General features: G+C 44.8%; 1 protein-coding gene across 4 annotated transcripts; it reads right to left on the bottom strand.

Moving 5' to 3' along the window:
• Positions 1–2,280: 2,280 nt before the first annotated feature.
• POFUT2 (protein O-fucosyltransferase 2) lies at positions 2,281–23,040 on the bottom strand. Of its 4 annotated transcripts, none has more exons than XM_078598354.1 (10): positions 22,942–23,039; positions 22,190–22,340; positions 20,465–20,724; positions 14,199–14,343; positions 13,434–13,544; positions 12,679–12,745; positions 11,411–11,536; positions 9,731–9,911; positions 7,133–7,256; positions 2,281–3,993 (listed from the first exon to the last, which is right to left on the bottom strand). In XM_078598354.1, exons 2-10 carry the CDS (start codon positions 22,333–22,335, stop codon positions 3,840–3,842), a joined length of 1,314 nt encoding a protein of 437 aa, XP_078454480.1. In that variant the 5' UTR covers positions 22,336–22,340; positions 22,942–23,039; the 3' UTR covers positions 2,281–3,839. The 4 variants fall into 4 exon arrangements, with proteins under 4 accessions (XP_078454480.1, XP_078454482.1, XP_078454483.1 ...); XM_078598358.1 differs by having other exon boundaries at positions 3,862–3,993; positions 7,133–7,224; positions 22,942–23,040; XM_078598356.1 differs by lacking the exon at positions 22,942–23,039 and having other exon boundaries at positions 22,190–22,910.
• Between the last annotated feature and the right edge of the window lie 1,290 nt (positions 23,041–24,330).

Raw genomic sequence — 24,330 nt, 5'->3', positions numbered from 1 at the left:
TAGTACGAGTAAAATAGAAACCCATAAAAACTGCACACTGAACAATATTTCTTTAAGTTTATTCAACTCAGCATAACCCAGCATATATAATGCACGCAATGGAAAATATGTAACTTTCTAAATTAGCCGTGAGATGTTAATCCGCTTCAAATATATATGTATGTAGTGACTGTTAATTGTGAATATGGTAATGTATGTATAATTATTATATTAATTTATATATAAAGTAAACTTTAATTAAAAGCTGCTAATATTTATGCAATTATGAGAAGTTTGATCCCGTCAAACCTGGGAGCATGGTATATAGAGCTCGGGCAAAGATGTACAATATGTTAGGAATCCTTAAAAATGCATCAACCATTTTTTAAATTTAATATTTAGTTATACTGGGGGAATCCAATACGCTATGAAGTTCTTTTTGACAGATGTCCACTAAACAAGGACAGAGGAAAGTTAACAGAATTTTACATGTTCCAAAATGTTTATACATTCTTTCTAGATTTGAAGCTTTCGTGACTGCAATGATTCATATTCTCAGGTTTTTTCTGTAAAGTCACGTAGGTAAAAACATTAAAATTAATGAAAGTAAAATAAAACAAAACAAAAATAAAATTCAAAACAAAACAAAAATAAAATCCTCCGAAACGTCGTGAATTTTATTTTTGTTTTGTTTTATTTTACTTTCATTAATTTTAATGTTTTTACCTACGTGACTTTACCGAAAAAACCTGAGAATATTTATACATTCTATTACAATTATCAGAGGATGAATTGATGAAAAAATATATATGCACACACACTGAATGCGTTTTTTAAAAATATCTTCCTATTTCCAATCAAATTACCCTGTGTCCACAAAGCCTGTTTTAAATATCACTTACGTAAAATTTTAAACAAACAGTTGTTTTAATCCACGTGAAAACAGGGACTTAACTGGTATGGAAAAGCACATCGTCGCAAGGAATTACTCACAGTGGCACGTGATGCATGTGATGCTGGACGAGGCGTTCATTGCACGGCCCGATACACATCCGCCCATTGGCGTCACACTTGCTTTTAAGGCAGCAAATTGTCCTTTATATGTTAAAACCCGTGAAGGCATATATATAGTACGGTGGTATATGGTATTGATATATACCATCTCGCCACGGTGGCTAGGAGATGGTAAATACAATTTAGAAACTTGGGCATAGACAAGGACAATTGGAATAAGACATCTGAAAAGGATGCAAAAAAGTGCTGCAAAAATGAACGCTTTGCATTAGACTGAGAAAGACAAAGAGGGACAGGGATCAGAGAACTAATGCAAGTTATAGGCATCATAATGAATGTTAAGGAAAGTTGGGCTTGTGCAGGAAGTCGCTCGAAAGACCTATGGTCGGTGGGCAAGACTAACCAAAGAGTGGCAGCAGAAGGACGGAATGCGACAGCATGTGGAGAATGCCATCATGGCCGATGATAATTTTCAAAAGTCACGACTGGTCGTTACTTTGACAGACGGGCCCTCTGCATGGCAGTGTAGTTTCCACCGACAGTGGACAGGCTGCCAACAGAGACAGCGCCACTGCCCACTTGGGCAGGAAGACACTGATTTTAATGGAAGTTCATAATTGCCATTGGCTAACTGGATTTACTCTGTAAGTAGGGTTTAATGCCTGTTTGTGCAGAGAATATATGCACCACAAAACCGAGGCTCAAAAACACGCATTGGAGTTGTATATACGAGGAACAGCCCAATAACGTTGTATTTCTCCTTCTAAAATGTTAAATTGTATTGACACTGAATAAAATAAATCAATGTCCTTCCTTACTCGGAAAATGGATCCAGACGCCAGTTGTCCTCCAACAAGACCAACACCTGACCACATGCACACACAAGAGCCTGCAAAACGTCAGAGGCCACCCGCAGTTTCATTTGGCTGTGTTGTCACATCCACGGCACAGCCAAGATCTGGCCAGCTCTTTCCGTTTGAGCTTTTCGGCCCTCTGAATGATGGCCTACCTGGGCCACATTTTGAACACGTCGCTCTGTTCACGATTGATGACCCTATTCAAAAATAATGATGTGAAACAAATGTGCGATGACTCTTTTTTGGAAGGGTCCTGTTTTCGAAGTAGGGAGTGAGTGTTGTTATGTGTAAGCTCAACTGAGTAATTTGCAGGTACATTTTCAGCATTGGGATATTTTGCCAATACCAGGTGCAATGTGTGTATTATTTTAACTGTGGGAGGAAACCAGAAAATACACAAAACCCACCTCATTGCACACACAAAGCAGTAAAATGTCTAGAATTCTTTATTTTATTTTCATTCATATTCAAACATTTGTAGAGTAAATTCCAAGTCTTTAAAAATATCACGAAAGTCTCACGTTACAGCAAATACATAGCAATGTTTACATACAAGTCAGGTGCGATCAAGGTAGTGCTGAGATTAATACCATCACTGGAGTCTGCAATGAGTAGACAGCTAAGCACCGAGTATCGATAGAGGTCTGTGAAATTGTCACTGCAACAAAGTTCACGAACTGTAAACAGGTAAATGTCCAAAACATACAAAATATCTGTCACCTGCCATTAGTGATCTGTACAATTTCAAACAGCATTTGAAAATAACAAACCCACATTAAATTTCGATTTAAAGCTTTCGTGACTGCAGGGATTCATCTTCTTGGTTCTTTCGGTAAAGTCACGTAGAAGGGAAGTAATAAAATATTATATAATTTTATTTTATTATGTTTTATTTTTATTATTTTATTACTTCCCTTCTACGTGACTTTACCGAAAGAACCAAGAAGATGAACCGACATTACACAGCCACTCAAATTCGTGGGTTCATATCAGTTTACCTATCATGCCGACATAGTAGTTATCGTGGAATTGGTAATGTCACACACGCCACGTGACACATGAGACCGGTCTCTGTGGTGTGACTAGTGTAGTTTTGAACCTGCGTATATGATAACAGAGAACAAGTATGAATGTGATGCCTCTTTTAAATTCAACCAAGTTGAGTTTTGTTAAATTGGACACGATTAAAAATATATTATTTCAATTCGTTAAGATGTGATCATGAGGGAAATCTTATGCATTTTAGTTGGAATAAAAAAAGCGTGAAACAAGAAGAGCATTAATGCTCCAGACAGGAGTAGAGTCCAATCAGATTAAGGAATAGGATATATAGTTGACATTAGGCCTCAAGAGTTATGTCAAGGTTTTTCGGTAAACATTGGGGGTTAATATTGGTATTCTGGATTAAAAGCAAGTTTTATAATTAACAAAAGATAATTTTAAAATCCATCAAGGTTCACTTTAACACTGATTTAGAGTGAACTATTTTCTTGTTCATGAAAGTAGAACTTCGCTTAGATGTTAAATTGTATATTTCATTCGATATATTTTGTATTTATACTTAGAAAATCAATCCCAGATAGTTATGACACCATTAGCTTCAAAAGTATCCACGTGTACAGTATCAACAGTTAGTTAGTTAGTACGTTAGTGTGATGTTATTTATTTCTAAACAATAACTTCATAAGAAAATGACGATGGTTAGATACAGGAGACCCGTACTTGATTGGCAAAGGGAAGCATCATAAACCCTCTACTAATGTCAAAGGCAACTCTGTTCAAGTACACAATCAGACCAGGAAAACAGACACTTAACATCTCTCTTATCACTGCAGTACAACATGCCTTACATTCACCACCCCTAATAACTCAAAGGGGCCACAAGTCGCCTTCAAGAGCACACGCAGTCATTCCCTATTCTGAATAAAGGGCACTTTCAGCTAATTCTAAGAACCCACGTGGAACAAGTGCGGTGCTGCCGCCTTTGGCTCAGTAGATGACCTTCCAGCGCGTGGGCTGCTCGCAGTTGTCCTCTGCGTCCCCGCAGAAGCGATTGTACGTGCTGCGGGGGTCGAATCCGAGGATCTCCCTCTCTTCGTGAATCCGGAATGAAAACGTCGACACCGATGTCCCAATAAAGTACCTGGAATGAGAAGCAATGACGGAGCGTTGTGCGTTCTAGTGGTAAGGGACACTGGTTGACCTCGCTAATTGTCGATTGGTAAAACAGCTCAACACTGAAATGGCTTACAGAAACCATGTCTAACGTTTACTAACCTGACAATGTTAGTAAAAACTTACTAAAAAAAGCAAGAAAATGAGAGGTGCACATCTTTGTTGGTGGCCCCGAGCGAGTGGAGCAAACTCCAAATTCACATGGCGTGGACTCGTCTCTAGCTTTGTTAACTTTCCAGGATATTTACCATTTAAATTGCTCCACACATCTCACTTCATGCATCCACGACCTCTCACTCTGTAAATCTAGCATCTTACTCTACGTATCGCCCATCTTTCACCCCACAACATCTCCCAATCTCACTCTGCACATCTCCCATATTTCACTCCATTAATCTCCCGCTTCTCCCCCCAAATATCTCCCTCCTTTCAATCTATAAACGTCCCGCTTCTCATGCTACGCATCCCTTCCTCTGCCTGCACACATCCCACTCCATGTGACTCGACGCTCATTAATGATGTGTGCTTTGACGCACGAGCATAATAGAACCAGAACCATCCAGAGCACTCATCATTACTGAGCATTCGTCCACATGGACGGAAGCAGAGCTGATGCAGTATGAGGGACTTGGGATACATGAGCGGATGGAGATGCTTGGAGTGGGAAGTGGACACACTCCACAAATATTTGGAGTGAGAGTAGCGCACAGCACAGGAGAAGTATGGCATCGGAGAAGCGGACAGAGGAGGTATGGAGTGATCGAGGAGCTATGGAGAGATATGCAGGGGATGAGAGAAATAGTGACAGTGAGAAAGAGAATTAGAGAATAATGTTTTCATGACAAGAAATAGCATTCCCTAATTCACAGTTTTGCCAGATATAATGTTCAATGTTCTTAGTTCGCAAAAGAACACCGAATCAAGGGTTCATTGTGCCTGGTGCTGCGTGTTACGTTCATCACTCTGACCAAACAAGGTACAACTTGTGCCCACACAGTCGAAGAGTAAATGGGACTGGTTGTTTGTTTTATGTAAACATACAAACGACATATTGAATATGCTGTATATACCTTTTAAAATAAAAATTTCCTCGAGTAAAAAAATTACCGGTGCTTACTGAAAACGTATGCCAGTCTTTGACTTGGTAAACAATAAAGAACTCCACGTTCAATGCTGACACTGAAATGACCCATTCGTGGACGCTCTATGCAACGATGTCTTTTGGTTATTTAGGCAGCTTACGTTAGTAATCACTCTGCCCGTGCATGAGGCGCACACAATCGAATTCGCTTCGTTTGTGAACTTTAGTGGCACTATAAATGTGCGCACGTGGGAAATGAGCCCTGCGTTTACGCTCAGGTGGACTGTCTGAAATGTCACGATTTTCAGTTTTATGACGAAGGCAAAAAATACATACACGGCAAAGAGATTTGTTCAATATTAAATATTAAAATATATTTTCAGTTAAATATTAGAATCAGTACTTTTCAAACTTAAATATAAACTACCTTGCTACACATAAAAAGGGGTTACATGATAATATCAACAGTGGTGTTTAAATTTATATTTGGACGGTGAATTTTCGATTCGCTTAAAAGGTTTGGTTTTTAACATGTTAATGTTTTGGCTAATTATGCAGATTCTGCAGGTATTCTACTGTGAACCTTTGTCCCACTGGTATCACTGGAGACAGCAAAGGTGGAAAAATAAAACAGTCGTTGCAGGATTCAAGATCAACAATCTTTATCAATGGATGAATTTTTTTTTATCATAGATACCATACACATTGAAATTGTAACATTACATCCTTTTGGATTGACTATAATGCAACTCTAAGGCGCCAGACCTTAAATATGCATTGACCGTCAGGGAGCGTACAGAGCACAAACTGAAGTGCATATAATGACTGAAGCACGGCAAGTGACTCACATTTTACACCCCAGTTGTCAGAACACTGACATTTCAAAATACTGAAATACAAACGTATTTCTAAAAGGCACTCTGCTGAATCTGCACCTTAAGCCAATCACGACTAATTAGGGCCAGAGAATAACGAAAAAATGGCAGTGGGCTACAGGATGTGAGCCCCACATTCGGCTGTAACGCAGCCACAAATACACGATAAAGCCTGGCCGGCGAATCAAAGCTACAGCGGACACACGCACCTAAGTCGGTGAAATACTGTGGAAAGGCGATGGGTGAGAGCTGTACAACCAAGCCACTCGCACCCAACTATCAAAGCAGCGTTGTCAGTGCACAGCCACAAATTGAATGTCATCTCCTTCCATTCATAATATAGGTTTGTGGGTCAGATCGCGTTATTTATAAATGTGTCGTAACCCTCCACCACCCGACACGGCCAAACAGTAAAAAATCTGTCACGTTTTTCAAAGGACAAAATAATTCACTTACGACACATTTATAAATAACGCGATCTGACACAAAAACCTATATTATGAATAATAATGGTCGCGAAAGCCTACGTGTTAAACTGACTAACCCCCTTCCATTGTCAAATAGTTTCAGTCTTTACATCAAATAAAAGCCAATGTCCAGCATTGCAAGTGTGCGCAGCTGTACACAGGCACACGTCAGTTTAAAAAAGTGTTACAGAAATGACACCTATTTTAACGGTTCACCTATTTAATTTTCACCACAGAACACTTCCAATTATTAGAAAGGGTAAGTGGAATTTATAAAATAAGATAACGTATACATGACCAGATAATACATACGAATAAATACAATAGGTTAAAACGTAGTCATCTATGTAACACTATTTTCGAAAAATCTCGGCAAATACATTAAGGTAGAGTCTATGCTTCGTGATAAGATATACCCTACAATCTGTAATTACAATTTCGACCAAGGCCATTTTTCTGGTCGCCTTGACCATAATTATCAGTCAGATTGTATTGCACCTTCAACATTATCTGCCTCAAGCCACACATTCTCTCTCCAGACAAGAACATCTCTCATCTTCAACCAATGCACTTAAACATTTCACGACATTTTCCCGAAATCTCCCAAGGTCTCGCTCCTGAGAGAGACGCTAATGAACCTCAAACAGCCTCTCCTCCGGCCAAATAAATCAAATGGCAACGCACCTGGCATGAGCACAGATCCACTGATCAATGATGGCGATGCCCCCGTCCAGGAACCTGTGCAGTTCCGCCTGAGTCGGTTCCAAGTGAACCATCTGTGGAAGCAGCGTCCGGAGCTCGCGTACCTCTGCACCAAACAACCACACACAGTTGCACCGTCTCACCCAAAAATGCGTTCAAGTTCAAGTTCATTTGTTAGGTATATCCCTGTGAGCCATTCGGCTCTTGAATCGGGTGCAACCGCAACAAACAAAAAACATGAACAAAAAAACATCTTAAAGTGAATATGTGACTGAGTGCAAACAGAAAATACAAGAAAAGACAGCAAAATATTGCAGAAAAAACACCGTACACCAACACTGTGTGCAAAAATCCCAGTGGGATGCAAGTCAAACAACCAACAACAACCACAAGACAACTTAGATTAAGGCCATCAGTCTAACTATGTACTACAACAAACAAACATGGCTAAACCAATACACTTTTCGAAATCACCAAAATAAAGCCATGAAAGCAATGAAACAGTGATCATAGGAACTGTGACGGAATTTTCACAACAAATGGCATAAACAACATGTACTACCAAAACCCTGCAGCCATAGCCGGCTGCATGAGTCACTCCACAACAGCAGGAGCATCAATCGGAGTAATATAATTTCTCCGGTATACATTGCATGTTATTATTTTCATGGTGAGGCTTGTTTAGCCAGGAAAGTCTCACTGAGTGAGTCTCAACTATTTTTCAGAAGGGTCCTGCCAAGTTTTTTGCATTATGGGGCAATGTTGCTATGTGTAATATTGAAAACAAATTTCCTTAGTTTAGTTTGTTGTACGGTGCAAAATAAGTGCAATGTACATACAATTCCAATTTAGTAATGTGGGTAATTTCCATATTTGGGATGGAAATTTAAACTAAGTTCTTCTTGCTGTGAAGTGCAAGTGTTAACACTGCACCACCCTGCCGCTCAAAATAGATGGGTAGTACAGCAGGCAGTTAACTTGCTTCCCAGTTCTGGGTTCGTTATTTACAATAAAGCCTCTGCTCTAAATCATTCTAAGAGCGCTGTTATGTCAACAGTAGTGTAAGTGGCAGAGTTTGTGTATCAGACTATAGCTAAATCGAATATTATTGCCAGATATCACATTCCAGCTGATGAATTGATGAATGAGACCACATGTATGTACACAAACTCAGTTTAAGGCCTTCAGCCATTGGTGTAAATTAAGCATTTTTGACAGTGGGCAGCTGCCACATCAGATAACAACTTTGGACCTTTCAAACTAAGAACACTTTTCATCTCCTACAGATTGATGAAGATTCCAATTCACACGTGACTGGGATTTTAACTGACTACAAGCCACATACCCTAACCAAGAGTGTCACCGTGCCCATTATGAGTGAATAACATAGACAAATCACCAGGACCAAATCGCCAGGAATATGCCCGATCCCATCAGACCTTGGAAGCCAAGGGTTCAGTCTGGTTAGTGCTTGGATGGGTGACCACCAGGTGTTGTGGGCGGTAGAGGGCAGTGCAGTGGAATCTATTGTCCTTCACCAACCCGCACAGCCGAAGGTGGTGATGTATGGTGAAATAAGTGTCACAGCCCGCATGGCGGATGGGCATGCTCTCTTTCAACAGATTGATCATTACCATGCAATCAGCATTTCAAAGCTTTCACATCCATCCAAAGCTCTCAACTGCTTTAGCAATCACCCTCGCCTGCTGTATCGTAGGTTCCCATCTCAGTTACTCCAATTTCCTACTCACTAGGCCATCAGCCAACGGCATCAGCAAATGATAAAGACTACACAACAACCGGGCAGACATACAGGTTCTTCTGCGGTGCTGATATTATTTCACAGTCCCATATCACCGTGCTCTTTGCATTGGCCTCCCACCATACTGAGCATTTCTACTCACACCACCCGATGAAAATCGTCACATTCTGTGGTGCAGCTTGTCCCTCAACCTGTTAGTAGTCCACAAATCAACGACTGTTATAGCCGGTCATCGACGACTCTCTGCAGCAGCTCCCGCAATCTGGAACGCTCCCCTTCCCTTGACAAATGCAGCAGCATCCAGTCCTCCCTTCCAGCTTCAGGAAGCAAACGAAGAGAGAGGTGCATTAATTCTAGATTTGAAGCTTTCGTGACTGCAAGGATTCATATTCTTAGGTTTTTTCGGTAAAGTCACGTAGGTAAAAAATTAAAATGAATAAAAGTAAAATTAAAATAAAATAAAAATCACGACGTTTCGGAGGCAACACAGCTATCGTGCTGTGACTGTTCCACCTGAAGACGGCTATCGTGCTGTGACTGTTCCACCTGAAGACGGAAGCTTGTGTTGCTTCCGAAACGTCGTGATTTTTATTTTAATTTTACTTTTATTAATTTTAATTTTTTACCTACGTGACTTTACCGAAAAAACCTAAGAAAAATGAGAGAGGTGCACTTGACGAGCATCTTGAGCTTTCCCAAGAGCTCCAGAGTCAGGCTCCGGGCCTCCCAAGTCGCGTTGGAACGTTCGCAATGTCTGTTAACGAGACCTGCGCACACACGTAAACACACAACGCGTGCGTACAGCTCTCCCTTCTCACCGTCTTGGTCAGCATCGGTTGCGATGAACACGTGGGGAAGCTTCAGCTGTTTCATGAGGCGGTGGAGGGTGTTAGCCGCTGCCTCCAGGCTGGGCACGTCCCCCGAGTGACCATACAGGAAGTCCTTCCGCCGCAAATGAGCAGCGAGGTATGGTCCACCTGTAGCCGTTCCCACCTTAACCTGTACCCAGGAAAAAAGAAATACATCTTATCGCATGGTAAACACATTTCAATGTACTCCACAGTACAAAAAAATGTCTTATCTTTTGTTCAGATATATTTGTCTTACATTTTACGAATGTTGTCATCTCTGTTGCTTATACTGACGAGCTGAATTATATTCAATGAATCACTACTAAAATGGGAAATACCATAGCTCAAGAGACAGAAGGCCTTATCCCAGTGTATCAATCAATATATATCTAACCCACGCTCTATAGGGTATGGTATTTAGGTATGTGAATATTAAGCTACACAACTTAGTGCTGTATGATGATGGCTGATGGACAAGACTTGAAATGTAAAGGCACCTAAACTAGAAAATTTACCCACAGATGTAGCAACGAGATTGGTTCATTCACAGGGGTGAGATGGATTGCAGAATCACATGATTATACTGGGAGGTGGTAGCATGGATAGACAAACGGCTGATTTTGGTTTATAATGAATGTTTTACCGACACTGCCCTGTAGTATTTCCAAAGGTAGCATTCTACCATTGGTATAACATAGCTTGGCTGATGTATCTTGACAATGATAAGCATTCCAGGAGGGACAATTTCCTAATTGTGGGTCACAATGCTGACAAACAGTGACCTACGGATATAGGTCCTGCTGAGTGCGCACAAATTAGCCCATTGCTTGTCACGGGTCCAAGAGTGATTACAGGCAAAGCCTCGAGCAACTTGGCCAGCCAGCATCCCTTGCAATGCATTAAAAAAATGGTAGAATATCACTTTTACCTTTCTTTCACAATTACACATGCGGATATGATAACTCTGGCAATTAATGGTACACTCTGCAATGCTGCAGAGCTCTATCGAGGCTAATAGTGTATGTTGAACTTTTTTAACACCGTACGTAGCCAACCCTGCTAATTGGAGGTGCAGGGAAGGACAACAAACTAAACACAAAGAGCAGTTCTAAAGAAATTCGTTTTCAATCTAGATTTAAAAGTGCATAGCTCCAATGGCTTCCTAATATCGAAAGAGCGTTCCAGACGGCCGCAGAAGCGCATCTGAAAGCGCGGGATGCAGTGACCGTCTTTGTTCGATGGCCAGCCAAAAGCCGCTGCGAGGATGACCGGAGTTTTCATGATGGTTTATGCTCCTTGACGAGATCAGCAAGATAATGTGGTTCATTTGTGGCAAGCACTTCACGTGTAATTAGTGCGACCTTATGTTGGATTTTGCAGTACCCTTCACAACACGTTCCAAATCATTTTGTACACACGCTGCAGCTTGGTGATGTTTTTGCCAGATGTCCCGTAGAGCAGCGAGTTGCAATAATCGAGCCTAGTTGAAACTATGCTACACAGCGTGTTGACTATACCACAACTCAATAGTCGAACGTCTCGTAGAAGCGTGTACCTCTTCCTGGAAGGGATACTCACTGCCACCGTTGTCTGAATCTAGAAAAGGCACTCGCTAATGACGGCTTAACGAAGCGTTTTCTTACACACCCTCATTTTTCTCCAGTCCTCCTGGAAGAAGGTATTGTCAGTGGCGTCTGTGGAGTTGAGGTGCTCCGCCCGGAATTCATCAGCCCAGGCTCGGAGAGGCCGTGCAAACACCATGCTTCGCCTAGCCTGGCCAACAATTGCAAATATTGAATACATTCCTTCAGTTAGAACTGCCGGATGGACAGAGGCAGTGGATTAAATACATATGTCCGTTGTTTCAACTTCCGGACCGGGAAATCAAAAAGGCAACCTCTGAATTGCAAGTCCAGTGTGCCAACTGTTATACCACCACAGGCTCATACTCAGTATACTTGTATTTTATGATGAATAAAACCTTGAAGTAAAAAAAACTCATAACAAGCAGCCATCAAAAATAATACAAAGTGTAAAATTACACAAAGTTTCAAGGAATATAGTTTTGATGATGAATACATTTTGATGCTAAGCTGAAAAAGGCAGTTTTTTGGCTTTTTACTTTACAATGGTGATAATATTGTCCTACCTTATTTTATGTCATTAGCACAGTCTTAGAAGCATAAACCTTAGTCAAACACGGCCATCGGTCATGATTGCTTTAGTAGACATTTAATAGCTACGCTATTATAATACAAGTAATGTCCATGTTCATTCATTATTGATAAACAAACAAGAAGATGCTATGTGGCATTATTTTATTTAAAAGATAAATCATCGCAGCACATGTTTGTACAAGGCAGATCCAATTGGTGCCTGTATCTGCTTTCCAAAGGTTGCGCGTAAATTAAAATTGAATCATTAGAGAGAAAACATTTCTTGATTGGCAGACATAAGGTTAAATTGGTAAAAGATAAAAGTGCAGGGACAGGATGTGCACTGTATTGAAGTGTCCTTCTTGGCCTGCCACAATCCTGTGCACACAACACACTCACTTTTTAATTAAATACCGCTAGAACGAGCAGGTGGGTGTCATGGACGTGACTTTGACTTTAGATTCCATCTATTACTTTATTATTGAATCTCATGACAGTCTGGTGGAAGGGTGAAAAATCGTTCTTCAATGTTTCTCTCTGGCCATTTCACAAATGTCAACTTATTGTTACGTCGAAAAATAAAAAATAAAATTTTCACTGTTCAAATGTAGAAGAGGGGTTGATGGAAGAATGGTGATGGCAAAGAATGCAATGCTTCGTGGCCTGATCCAACGTTCAGTAAATTAATTGAAAGTTTGTGATTCTTAGGTCTGTCCCACAGAGGAACATTGCATGTGGTGTTGGAAATGGGTGTCTTACATCCCAGTAGGTTGTCTGTCCATACTCATCATGCAGAAGGTTTTCAGCTCTATCCAACATCACAGACCTGCAGTTAATACAAAACCACACCGAGCACAAAGAGTGATAGGGCTTACATTTCATAAGTTAGTCGATAGGTTTATTTGAACCTATCTATGTGACTTTACCGAAAGACCAAAAGAATATGAATTCCTGCAGTCACGTAAGCTTTAAGTCAAGACTTCATAAGTTGTAGAGAACCACCATAGTAATCCATATCTTTGTATAGGAATGCATATTTCAGACTATTTTCCATCTGAATGTCTAGCCAAGTGAAAAATCATCCTGGCAATTTTATTTTACCATTTATTTTAACACAGCAGAAGCCTGATTAACTATGTATGACCACTGTTAATGTCCCTCTAAGTGGCATTTACTTTATTAACCCCAGAGATAATTAGTTCAAGTGGACTTCTTACCACAATTTTCATTTGTAACCTTCCAATTATAAGGCACATTATAACAACCAAGTAAATTAATGTCTACTTTGATGCAATAACATACATGTTGCATGTAGTATTTGCATATTCATGACAGCAAAACAAATGAACTAAAAAATATAAAAAGTACACAACTTGATGGCTTTAACACATTGGTTGTCTGCACAAATACTATTGCAGTGCTACCGAAAATGTCTTTGCCTTTTTATAAAGCCCAAAAGAAGCGTAGCCACTGGTCCCGGGCCGTGTTTATACATCTCATAGCACTCAACTAACCTGGCAGAGGTGTTTCGCAGCAACAGAGGCACCATGATGGAGGCCATGCCCTGTACAGACAAGCACGTGACATTTTTGGCTCTTGTCTCTGGATAGCCCCAGAACCAGCCTCTGTAAGTAGACAATATGTGACTGTTATCATGGGCCTATCTCTACACGAGAGCATTGTGTGCTTCTATGTGCATGTCTTCAGAAGGGAAGTTTTTTTTTATTGGCATAATAATTAAGAAACTATATGATTAAGTATATAAGCAGTCTCCCTCAATATGAATTTCAGGGCATCAGAATCATTGTAAAAAAGGCCTATTAAAAGTATGCCGATCACACTTATTTATTTTCTATATTTTGTGGTGCAATACACCTAAGACAAAATGCATTTATTTTTGTATTAGCATAACATCAAACCAATGCGATATTGTTAACGTTTTCATAATTTGTGCAACCGCCCCTGATACAGCATATGCATACGTATAGGACTGATGATGACCAAATGGCACCAAGTACTAATTTCAGCCTAAGTAAACTTAGAAGTCCAAGAGATACAGCGATTGCTACTGATGTGTACAATTTAACCAGGGTTTAACCAGGAATTTAACCGAGGTTTCCAAAACCACAGCGCAGAGCACTGCTCGCCACAGACACACACGGATACAGGGTATACACATAGGCATAGAGTGAATAATGGTGCACCCGTAAACGGGCCTGAGATGAGCCATCAGCTAGCGCTCATTATGTCTATGGCGCTGTCAATAGCTGCAGGTGTACCTGTAATAGCCGTGCTCGTCAAGACGATAGACTGGCTTCTCAACGCACGGTCGCACGTCCACTTTCTCCTCCCACTTGCCTTCCGTCCAGCCCTCCGCATAGGACTGCAGGTAGAACACCTGCTCAATGAACGGCCCTCCATTCTCTGGCGAAGACACATGATAAATCACGTTCACTTAAGAATCTATGTCACCATATGTGCTGGTGGATGGAACACAAGAACGAGCAGTTATGAAAAAAATATTCGAAAACATTTTAAGCGTATTTGTGTTTTATAGGTAGATTACTAGGTTACGATGCCATAAAAAATGGCTAATGCTCCGAATTCTACAGCAAAAAAAATATGCCTATGATCAACGCATCCTGAATTCACCCATATTTGCCATTTTTTGTAAGCGCAGCAGTTTATAGGCATGGTTAATACTTAATCTGAGAGACTGTCATGGGATTCTAAGTAATGGAGGATTAGGCTGCGAGGTGGGCCAGGGGATGGTCAGAGTACAGCAATGGATTATTGAAACAATATGTGGAACGTTTTAAAGTTGTATTACCTCTTATGCAGTGGTTTAACCCAAGCACTTTGGTTATGTCCGACATGCAAAACACTTATAAATGAAATTGGCCAAATATGAAAATGCAGAAGCGTTCTGAAAAAAAATATGTAAATGCAATGAGGCATTCCTGGGTAAAGAACTTCATTATTACATTTAATGTGTCAAAGTAAATTATGACGTTTAAGTTAGAAAATGTTTTTATTTCCAAGAACACTGTCTAAATTACGGTCTTCCTAATGTAAATGGTAGTGTAATAAATATACATTATAATAACCACATAATGCAAGTTCCAGTTTTGGTGTAAAATAATGTGTTGTACACCAACAGACTTTATCAACTGTAAACAGGAATATAAGTAAATCTGCACTAGGTTGCTTCACAATATATTTGTGTTCTCTGGATGAGTTAGGAATTTTCCAAGTAGATCATTTTCTCGAGACCTCTGAAGCACTTGACATAAATGAGGTGACAAATGTGATACACCATTAGGCATGCCCACCTGTCTTTTACAATCAGAGAAAAAGACAGAAAAAGCATGTACTGAGCTACATAAAAAATAATAGCTCGAAAATAATCAATGGTGGCATGATGCTACAGGAAAAGGAGTTCTACTGCGCCAATCAAACTCTGCTTGGATGGAACGGGTGTGTTGATACCAGGCAAGAATATATTCAAAAAACATTGATACATTTCGATGATGTAATGTATTCTTGCGTATGGCAATATGTTCAGGAGGTAAATGCCAATGCTGAAGAAATTTTGTGTAATTTTTCTATTCCTCCATTGAAGGAGAACAGATGACAGTGGTTTACTATATGCTATATAGTTTGTGTTGCATTGATAGTTGCACTGTGGCTTGTCTTTAAAATGCCATTGATAATTAAAGAAACATTAGTGGGTTTGGATATAACACATCCCTGCAAGGATTTATGGCGAACAGATGAGAATGATGAAGATGGAGTCGCCACAGGTGAGATCGAGCAAGAGGGGATGACTACCGTTGAGATGGAGTAATGACAGTAATGTGCGGTCGCGAGATGGTCTGTGGCATCGCGAGACCCGCACTGTGGAAACGATGACAGCATGGGGAAGAAAAACAACTCTCCATACAGTAATGGATGATCATGATAATGCAGGTAAGCTATTCAAATTAACTATTACGCCAACACAAAACACCCCGTTTTAGTTATTGATGGAATTGGCTCAATTCCATCCATTTACACCGAGTAGAGATTTCAATTAATAGGCCGTGTTCTCACAGGACATTGCCAAGTGGCTGTCATTTTATTTGAAGAGGTGAGCCTCAACACGGGGAAAAAAAAGTGATAAAAGGTCAGAATCACCTAGAGATAATGACTCAGAATAACCTAGAGATAATAAATCAGGCAATGTTTAATGAGCTAAAGCTTACTGCTCAAACACCAGCAGACTGCTTGAATCCCAAGTGCCTATTCCATAATAAAACAGATTATTACATGTAACAAATTAACATCCTTGATAAAGTTTTGACTTGATAAAGTATTGACGCTATTATCCATGTGTAGTAACGCTTATGACTCGTTCACACCGGAGTTGGAGGCACACTTGTTTATTTAACACCACACGTTGTGACATACACACTGAGGGGGTATCGGCCCCCTCACCCGTCTATCTGAGGACACACCTCTAGGCTAACCCTAGCCTGCCTCTGAGTCCTCCTCTAATGGGCTAGGGGAGGCTATCTTGGCCCGACACTGGTCAGTCGGGCCCCAAACCAATAAAACTCCTAACCTCTCCCACTGAGGTGGGAGTCGGCCAGGAGCTTACACACTGCGTTTTGGCGGGATCGGTAGAAATACCTGAGCGTCCCACGATGTGCCCCAAATAACGCACCGACTCGCGTAACAAATGGCATTTTTGGGGCTTAAATTTCAAATTAGCAGCCCGCATCTTTAGGAAAACCGCCCGCAACCTCTGGAGATGTTCATCAAAAGTTTTGCCAAAGACAATAACGTCATCCAAATAAATCAGGCACGACTCCCATTGCAATCCAGCCAAAACCAATTCCATCAACCGCTGGAAAGTTGCCGGCGCTGAGTGTAAGCCCATCGGCAACCGGTTGAATTGAAACAGGCCGTGCGGAGTACGGAAAGCAGTTTTAGGCTTTGAATCATCGTCCAGAGGAAGCTGCCAGAATCCCGAAAGTAAGTCCAATGTGGAGAAGAATCGTGCTCCCGCCAAGGCGTCAAGCGATTCGTCCATCCGTGGGAGCGGGTATGCGTCGGCAACCGTAATTTTATTAAGGCGCCGAAAGTCAACGCAAAACCGCAACGAACCGTCCTGCTTCTTAACCAGGACGATCGGCGCTCCCCAAGGGCTGTTGGAGGGAGAAATGATGTCGGCGGCTAGCATGTCATCAACAGCCAATTTGACATGGTCCTTTTCGGCGGGACTCAACCGAAAAGGATTCTGGCGTATTGGCGCGCTGTCACCCGTATCAATATGGTGACGCAGCAGATTAGTGCAGCCCAAATCGTATTTATCCCGACTGAAAACGTCGGAAAATTCCCTTAGTAGTGTCTTAAGTCGTTGACGCTCTAAATTTGACAGGTCCGTCGATCCCGCACAAAGCGCCTCGAGCCACCCTTCATCGCTGTCCGAATGTGGTCGCGGTGCAGGGACAGCGCCGACATGACTCGCGACGGGTTCCTCACAGGGCACCGGCGTTGCGTGAGCAAGCACGGTCCCCTGTGGGACCACCACCGTCTGCGAGCCCACATTGAGGACCGCGATGAAGGGTTCTCCTTCCCCTCTCACTATGGTCTGGGCCGGGAGTAAATCAGGTCCACTGACCCCGGCCCTAGACGGTCCCAACAGAACCCCTTGAGCCCCAATGCCCTTAGCGAAGGGCCGCCGAAGTTTCAAAGGAATCAACATTTGCGCCCCCGGAGGAACGCGCACCGTTCTATCTACGAACGCCGGCACCGTCGCGAACGCCGTCCGGCTCGTAGCGGGGGATGGCATAAACGCCATGCGTCGGCCCGATGGGAGCTCAATGCATCCCTGGTCGATTAATATCCTAATCGGCATTTTGGCCAGGAAGTCCGTCCCCAGCAGGCACGGAACCGCCAGCGAGGAGGAAACAAAAATCGGCCCAGACAATTTAATATCCCCGACACAAATTTGGGCACGAATTTGTCCGATGATGCCAAGTGAACCCCCGTTAGCAGCAAAGAATGGCACGTTAACAGGCATCAAAGGACGGCTTTGGGCAGGGAGAATGTTATAAATCAACTCCGAAATAATGGTCGCCGATGCTCCTGTATCGACCAGGATGCGCACCTCGACCCCATCGATGTGGCCCACAACGGCCGACGACCCTGACGACGCGGCTACAACCCGATGGGCCAACACGGACCACTGGCTGGGTTCAATCTGAGTACCCAGAGCGGTGCGTGTTGGTGCCATGGTACGCGATATTGGCCCCCCCTTCGCTGCGGTGTTTGAGTGTGTGACGGGCGTGTGCGTGGGCCAAGCATGAGGGGTGCCGCGACTCGCCGGATTATGATGGTGGAGCTTGTGACGAGGGCCGGCGTCCCGTTGAGGTGTCGTCCTGCGCTGCCCAGGAGAGCGGCACCCCGAGGCGACGTGGCCCCGGATGCCGCAGTTGTAACAGCGTGGAAGCGCTGGTGACGACGATGGATGTTGTAGACGGCTTGAACCGGCCCGGTCCTCCCGTACTCCCGCTCCATGCTGCCGTTGATGGTCGATGGCGCAAACCTCTTCCGCCGGGAGGGTGGCTGCAGCGACGGCACGCCCGCTCGCCGCCTTGCTGGCCTTCCGTCGTTGAGAGGACAGGTTTGCGTGGAGAAGACGGGCCGCTTGGAGGGAGCACATCTCTGCATCGTCCTGTGCGACAATGACGATGTCTAAGTCGTCCGCCAGCAAAAGTATCTTCTCTGTCACCATGGCGTCGACACCCTCGTCATCCATTCGTGGAAAGGCCTCCTTCGCCAGTGCCAGGAGGCTTGTGCGGTACGCCAGGGGCGACTCCTTCGTCCCCCGCTGGCGATCGTAAAAGAGTTGGCGACAGTCCGATGGTGGACCATATACCGCCGACAGCACCTGCATCGCCTTCCGCAGCGTGGAGCGCCTCTCCTTCGAAGCCGATGTTAGAGTGGCGAGGGCGTCGCTGTCGAGAAGTGCTGGCAGCGCGCGGAGAGCCTCGGCGTCTGTCCACTGTGCCATCTCCTGGTGAGCGAGGAAGCGCCGCTGGAAGCCGCCCCAGTCGCCATCCTCGCCCACAAATTCCTTGAGTGGAGGTAGCCGCTGATGTAAGGCAGCGGCTGCAGAGGAAGAACGCACTCCCTCGTCCGCCTCACTCAAGTCAGCGTCGGCACGAACCAGCGATGGCATCGCCGGTCGCACCCGTGGTGACGTTCCGCCCGTTGGTGGTGACGCGGCAGTCACTGTACTCCCGCCGTTGGACGCGATGCTTAGAGCGGCCACGCCCTCAACAGCAGCTGCGGCGATGGCGGGAGTTTCAAAATGTTGCTCCGTGGAAATGGCGGGAAGGCGCTGTGATCGTCGGCTGCCGTTGCCCCGTGGCGGTCCCGCAGCCCCCAGCTGCGTGATGGTGTCGAGCATGGCGGCTGCGGCGTACAGCAGCTCGGTCAGCTTCGCGTGCGCCTCCCTCAGCCCCTCCATCGACGGCTCCCCTTCCTCCAGCTGCTGTGGCGTGGATGCGCCCAGCCCCGGCTGGTCGATGGCATCTTCAGCCGTCTCGGGCCCTCCGACTGCAGTGGTGTCTTCTGCCTCTGGTACCCCGACTCGAGTCGTCCGGCGTGTATCCATGTTCGTACTTTGTTTCACTTCTGACGCCAGATGTAGTAACGCTTATGACTCGTTCACACCGGAGTTGGAGGCACACTTGTTTATTTAACACCACACGTTGTGACATACACACTGAGGGGGTATCGGCCCCCTCACCCGTCTATCTGAGGACACACCTCTAGGCTAACCCTAGCCTGCCTCTGAGTCCTCCTCTAATGGGCTAGGGGAGGCTATCTTGGCCCGACACTGGTCAGTCGGGCCCGGTACCCAGAGTCCAGACCAGCACTGGCTCTGGCTCTGGTACCACGCCACTGGCTCGAGCCTGCGCGGTCCTGATAAGGACGGCGTGCCAGGGGGAGACCAGGGCTCTATCTAGGACGTCTTCCGTCTTCTCTTCTTAGCTAACACAACACTCCCGAGCCCTTCGATACATTCCCCTTTTATACCCAACCCCTCCCTGAGGGGTGGGGCCCCGGGGGATCATAATGACCGAATCGACCCCCCAGGGTGTCTGGCGCGGACGTCGCAGAGGGCACCTGCTCGTGCACACATGTAGCCCCGCCTACTGTGTTTGTTTACCATAGGCTGCCATGCATAACGGGCTCTCTCTCTAACACCCCTACACATGTATAACCAAAAATCTTTTAAAAATTGCATTGTATGCAATTCGATCATTTTGCAGTTTTTAGTCAATCACTGAGACTGTAGAATTTGATCATTTATGAATGACTGTTGTAATTTACCAGTCAGACGCTAGATTCAAGCCACACAGACTCTGTACAACCTGGAGTGGAACATCCTCCAGGCCATCCAACTGTCAAAAAACATATTGAGCACGTAACACAATTCAAAGTATGACGGTTACAGAAGCCTTCGGTGCTGGCGTGACCAATCGCTGACCTTTGAGGTACTCCTCGTATTCGATGACCGGTACGTAGGCGGCCAGGCTGGGCGTGTTGAAGAAGGCGGACCAGGGGATGCGCTGCTGCTGCTGCTGACTGAGCGAGCGGCTCTGCCAGTGGTACATGCGGCCCCACGGCGGCAGCACCAGAACCCACGGCTCGGCTTTACCCAGCTTTTGCAGAAGTGTCGCCACACGCATGTACACGTCCCGCCGGAGGTTGAAGCCCTCGCCAGGGTTCACGTCGTACAGAAGATACCTGCGCGTTCGGGGGACATTCGCGGCTTTAGTTTTCATGGCTGTCGAATGACTTACACGAATATTTGTGGCGCCAAGTCTAACATCAAATTGTCTTCATGCTCAAACGATGGTGTGGTGTGCATCCTCCGGTGCTGGATATTTTGGTTTCCCATGGCAGAGGCCAGTCTCTCTGCAGGATCACCCTGTTGATATGTAAACCACTGCAAACACCCATTAATGACATTATCAGGATTGTTTTTTTGGCTGCACAGCCAAGACAAAGCTAGCACAAATGTTCTACAATATGTCCCTGCCACTGAATAATAATGCCATTAAAGTACATTTAAAAATTAAAGGACAAGACATTATTTTCCTGCAACTTCGTGCAATGTGTAATCCAATTTTGTTTGTTTTATGTGTGATTGGCAACGCAGTGCGGAAGAAACTAACTATATCATGTTCTGCATGCTTTTTCTCGAATGCAGGACAGGAAATTTAATTTGGCTAATCAAGTTTCACTTTGAAATACTATAAACCATACTGCATCCTACGGTTGTGAAAGTTACCATGTACGTGAACCAGTTCATCTGATAAAAGGCCTTACACCCATTTTAGTTGACAGGTTCCCAAATTACAATACTCCAGCAAACCAAAAACATGTATGGAGTAAAAATGCATACACTTGGGGGCATATCACATCTTCACAACACCGTTAAAACGCATCATAATGGAGATATCCCAAATTGGTTCATAATGGAGACGTTTCCAGGTTTAGTGGGCTATGGTTTCGTGGATTATGGTTAATGGGGTAACATGGTAACAAGGTAACGGGATAACAAGTAGAGGGGTGTCGACTTCACGGGGTAAGGAGGTAACGCATTAACGTCGAGACCTATGGGCCCAGAGTCAGTGAGGTGTAGGGCTCACAGGGTACAGAGATAACAAGGTAACGGAGTAACCGTTACCGTAGCTGCAGATTATCTGAGAATGCGTCAAGGTTCGTGGGGTAACGAGGGTAGCTGCAGGCGGGATGAGGACACTCACAAGTTAGTGGGGAGCGGAGTTCATAGGGTAACGCAGCAACAGGACGACGTGGTAACTTGGAGTAGACCTCTGCAGGCCCTGCGCAACTGGAGTACAGGGCCCATAGTGTACCGCAGTAACGTGGTAGGTAACGTGGTGGTAACATGTCAGGTAACGGGGTGGTAACATGGTGGGTAACGTGGTGGGTAACATGGTGGGTAACGGTGCTAGGTAACGTGGTAGGTAACTGTAATAGGTAACGTGGTAACGGTGCTAGGTAACGTGGTGGTAACGTGGTGGTAATGTGATAGGTAACGTGATGGTACGTGATAGATGTGGTGGTAACGGTGATAGGTAACGTGATGGCAACGTGGTGGTAACGTGATGGTAACGTGGTGGCAACGTGCTAGGTAACGTAGTAAGTAACGGTGGTAGGTAACGGCGCTGGGTAACGCGTTAACCTGCGAGCCCGCGCCACCGGCACGGGCTGAGCGGCGCCCCCGGCAGTGAACGCGAGCCCCGCGCCGCCCTCATCATCCTCCTCGGCCTCAGTCCCGCGCCCCGCGGCGCACGCAGCCAGCAGCCCCGCGGCCAGCAGCCAGCGCATGGCTCCTAGTAAACAACAACAGCAGCGGCAGGGGAAAGGTGTTGGCTACGTACGGCGCGAAGGAAGTTTCGACCGACCTGACAAAAACAAGAGGTCAACAACACAAACACAACGATTACCCCCCCCACCCCGTTGTCGCCTTTTAGCACTCGGTGGAGGCCAAGTGCTGTTGTGAGCGATCGGCAACCTAGGAAGGCCGGCACGGTACACGAGGGGGGTGGGTGGGTGGCCGGCATCACGCCCGGCCGCCTTTGTCTTCCCCAGTGGCGATGTTTTACGACGCGCCAGCGGCAAGGCACTCGCTTGAGGCCGAATCAACCGGAGGGGAAGGCCCAGATTTTCGCCCCCCCCCGCCCGCGACTCCGACACACACATAACAGAGAAAGCCGCGCCAGTATTTAACACAACCACCGCCATTCGCCACTAAACCACGGCGCTTGTGCCAGGCTGCGTGCACGTTGAGGCCACGTGAAGAATCGATCGCCCGCTGGCGTGGGTGCACCCATGGATCGTCTGTCTGCGTTGACTGGCCGATGCACCCCCTACCGTGCCCCCCCTCACACGGACACACGCACAGAGCGAGAGGCGTCAACACGCACAGAGCACCTGGGAGCGAACCCGGTTTCAAACTTCAAAGGCCGGTCGATGACGTCATCGCGAACGATACAACGGCAGGTTTACGTCATTAAGATGTAAGACACACGCCGATGACGTCATCGCGAGGGTGACAGCGACACGGTAGAGAAAAAGGCGGTGACGTCATGAGTGGTGGGTGGAGGGGGATCTTACACTGGAGCCGGCTACACGCAATTGGAAACGCGGGATTTGACGTCACGTAATCTATATACGACTGGCATGACGTCACTTACTCGACTGCACGGCGATGGCAGTGGCTATCGTGCCATGACGTCATTTTACACATCTCACATTTTTAGCAATTGGGTCATTTCACTGCTGGATGAGGCCCCCCCCCACGCCGTGGGTGGGAATTTGACCAAAGCCTCATTTTATTTTGCTGCACTGCCCTCTGCTGTCCACATCGAGGCTCCGAGTCGATAACACCTGTGACGCCATGGTGGTCACCAATCACTTGTCCACGATCAACCCCTGCTGAGCTCCACACATCTTAATATATTGGTCCGCGTGATTTGATCATGGAACGAGTTTGTTTTCTTATGAATTCAATGACAACACACAAGTACAAGTAAATTGACCAGTATTTATGCAGTTCTATGTTTAATTGGATTTAATTTTTTTTAATAAACAAGTTCTATGCAAAATAAACCGAGATTTAAATCACTGATCAACGGCATCACTCTGGTCCACAATAAAGGAATGTGGAATTTCCACCTACAACTGAAGGGAGTGTGTGTACTGCCCCATCCATTTGACCGAGGAAGAAACCGACTTTGTGGTAACCCTTAACACAGTGGGAGAGAAAAGTAAGCCACAAAATCATCTATCGATCACCTTTATTCAAGTTCCAGAAACGCAAGTGTTTACAGCTGTCAGCAGTCGCATGGAGGCATGTTCAGAGCACTTTCATTCCGAGCACATGCATCGTCCAACAGGCCACACAATGTAAATCATCGTAATGATCTCTATGGCAGGCATACGGATTGTCAGATTTTCAATTATGCAGTTACACAGGAGTGTTTTGATCCACAATCTTGCTCTGGGAAGAGTTCGCAAGTGCACTCCGTCCGATACGTTTTCAATTATTCCAGGTGGCCTACATGGCTGTGCAACCCTCGTCTTACCAACTGATCAACATGAAAACCCCGTGACATGTCAAGAGTGAAACCTTTAACCGGATTCGAAAGAAATTGTTTTCTTAATCTTAACATATATACTTCATCTCAAAAATACTAAACAAATGAAATGTACACAAACTCATTAACATGGGGAACGAGACATCGTCTTCAGTCACTGCAAACCATTCTGATGGGATCAGTTACATCATGAATTGGCACTACTGGCCAGAAAAGTACTTTA

Source organism: Lampetra planeri, chromosome 10, assembly GCF_965212315.1.
Source record: "Lampetra planeri chromosome 10, kcLamPlan1.2.h2, whole genome shotgun sequence".
Lineage (NCBI taxonomy): Eukaryota > Metazoa > Chordata > Hyperoartia > Petromyzontiformes > Petromyzontidae > Lampetra > Lampetra planeri.
Note: the sequence above shows the minus strand (reverse complement) of the source record. Positions and strands in the feature narration are given on the sequence as shown.

What these genes read in the sequence shown, in the direction of transcription:
- POFUT2 (XM_078598354.1), bottom strand. Translation starts at nt 22,335, where the DNA reads ATGCGCTGGCTGCTGGCCGCGGGGCTGCTGGCTGCGTGCGCCGCGGGG. An exon ending in GACGAGCACGGCTATTACAG is followed by an intron (nt 13,545 to 14,198) that starts GTACACCTGCAG and finishes GTCTACTTACAG; the next exon opens with AGGCTGGTTCTGGGGCTATC. An exon ending in CTGCGAAACACCTCTGCCAG is followed by an intron (nt 12,746 to 13,433) that starts GTTAGTTGAGTG and finishes TATTAACTGCAG; the next exon opens with GTCTGTGATGTTGGATAGAG.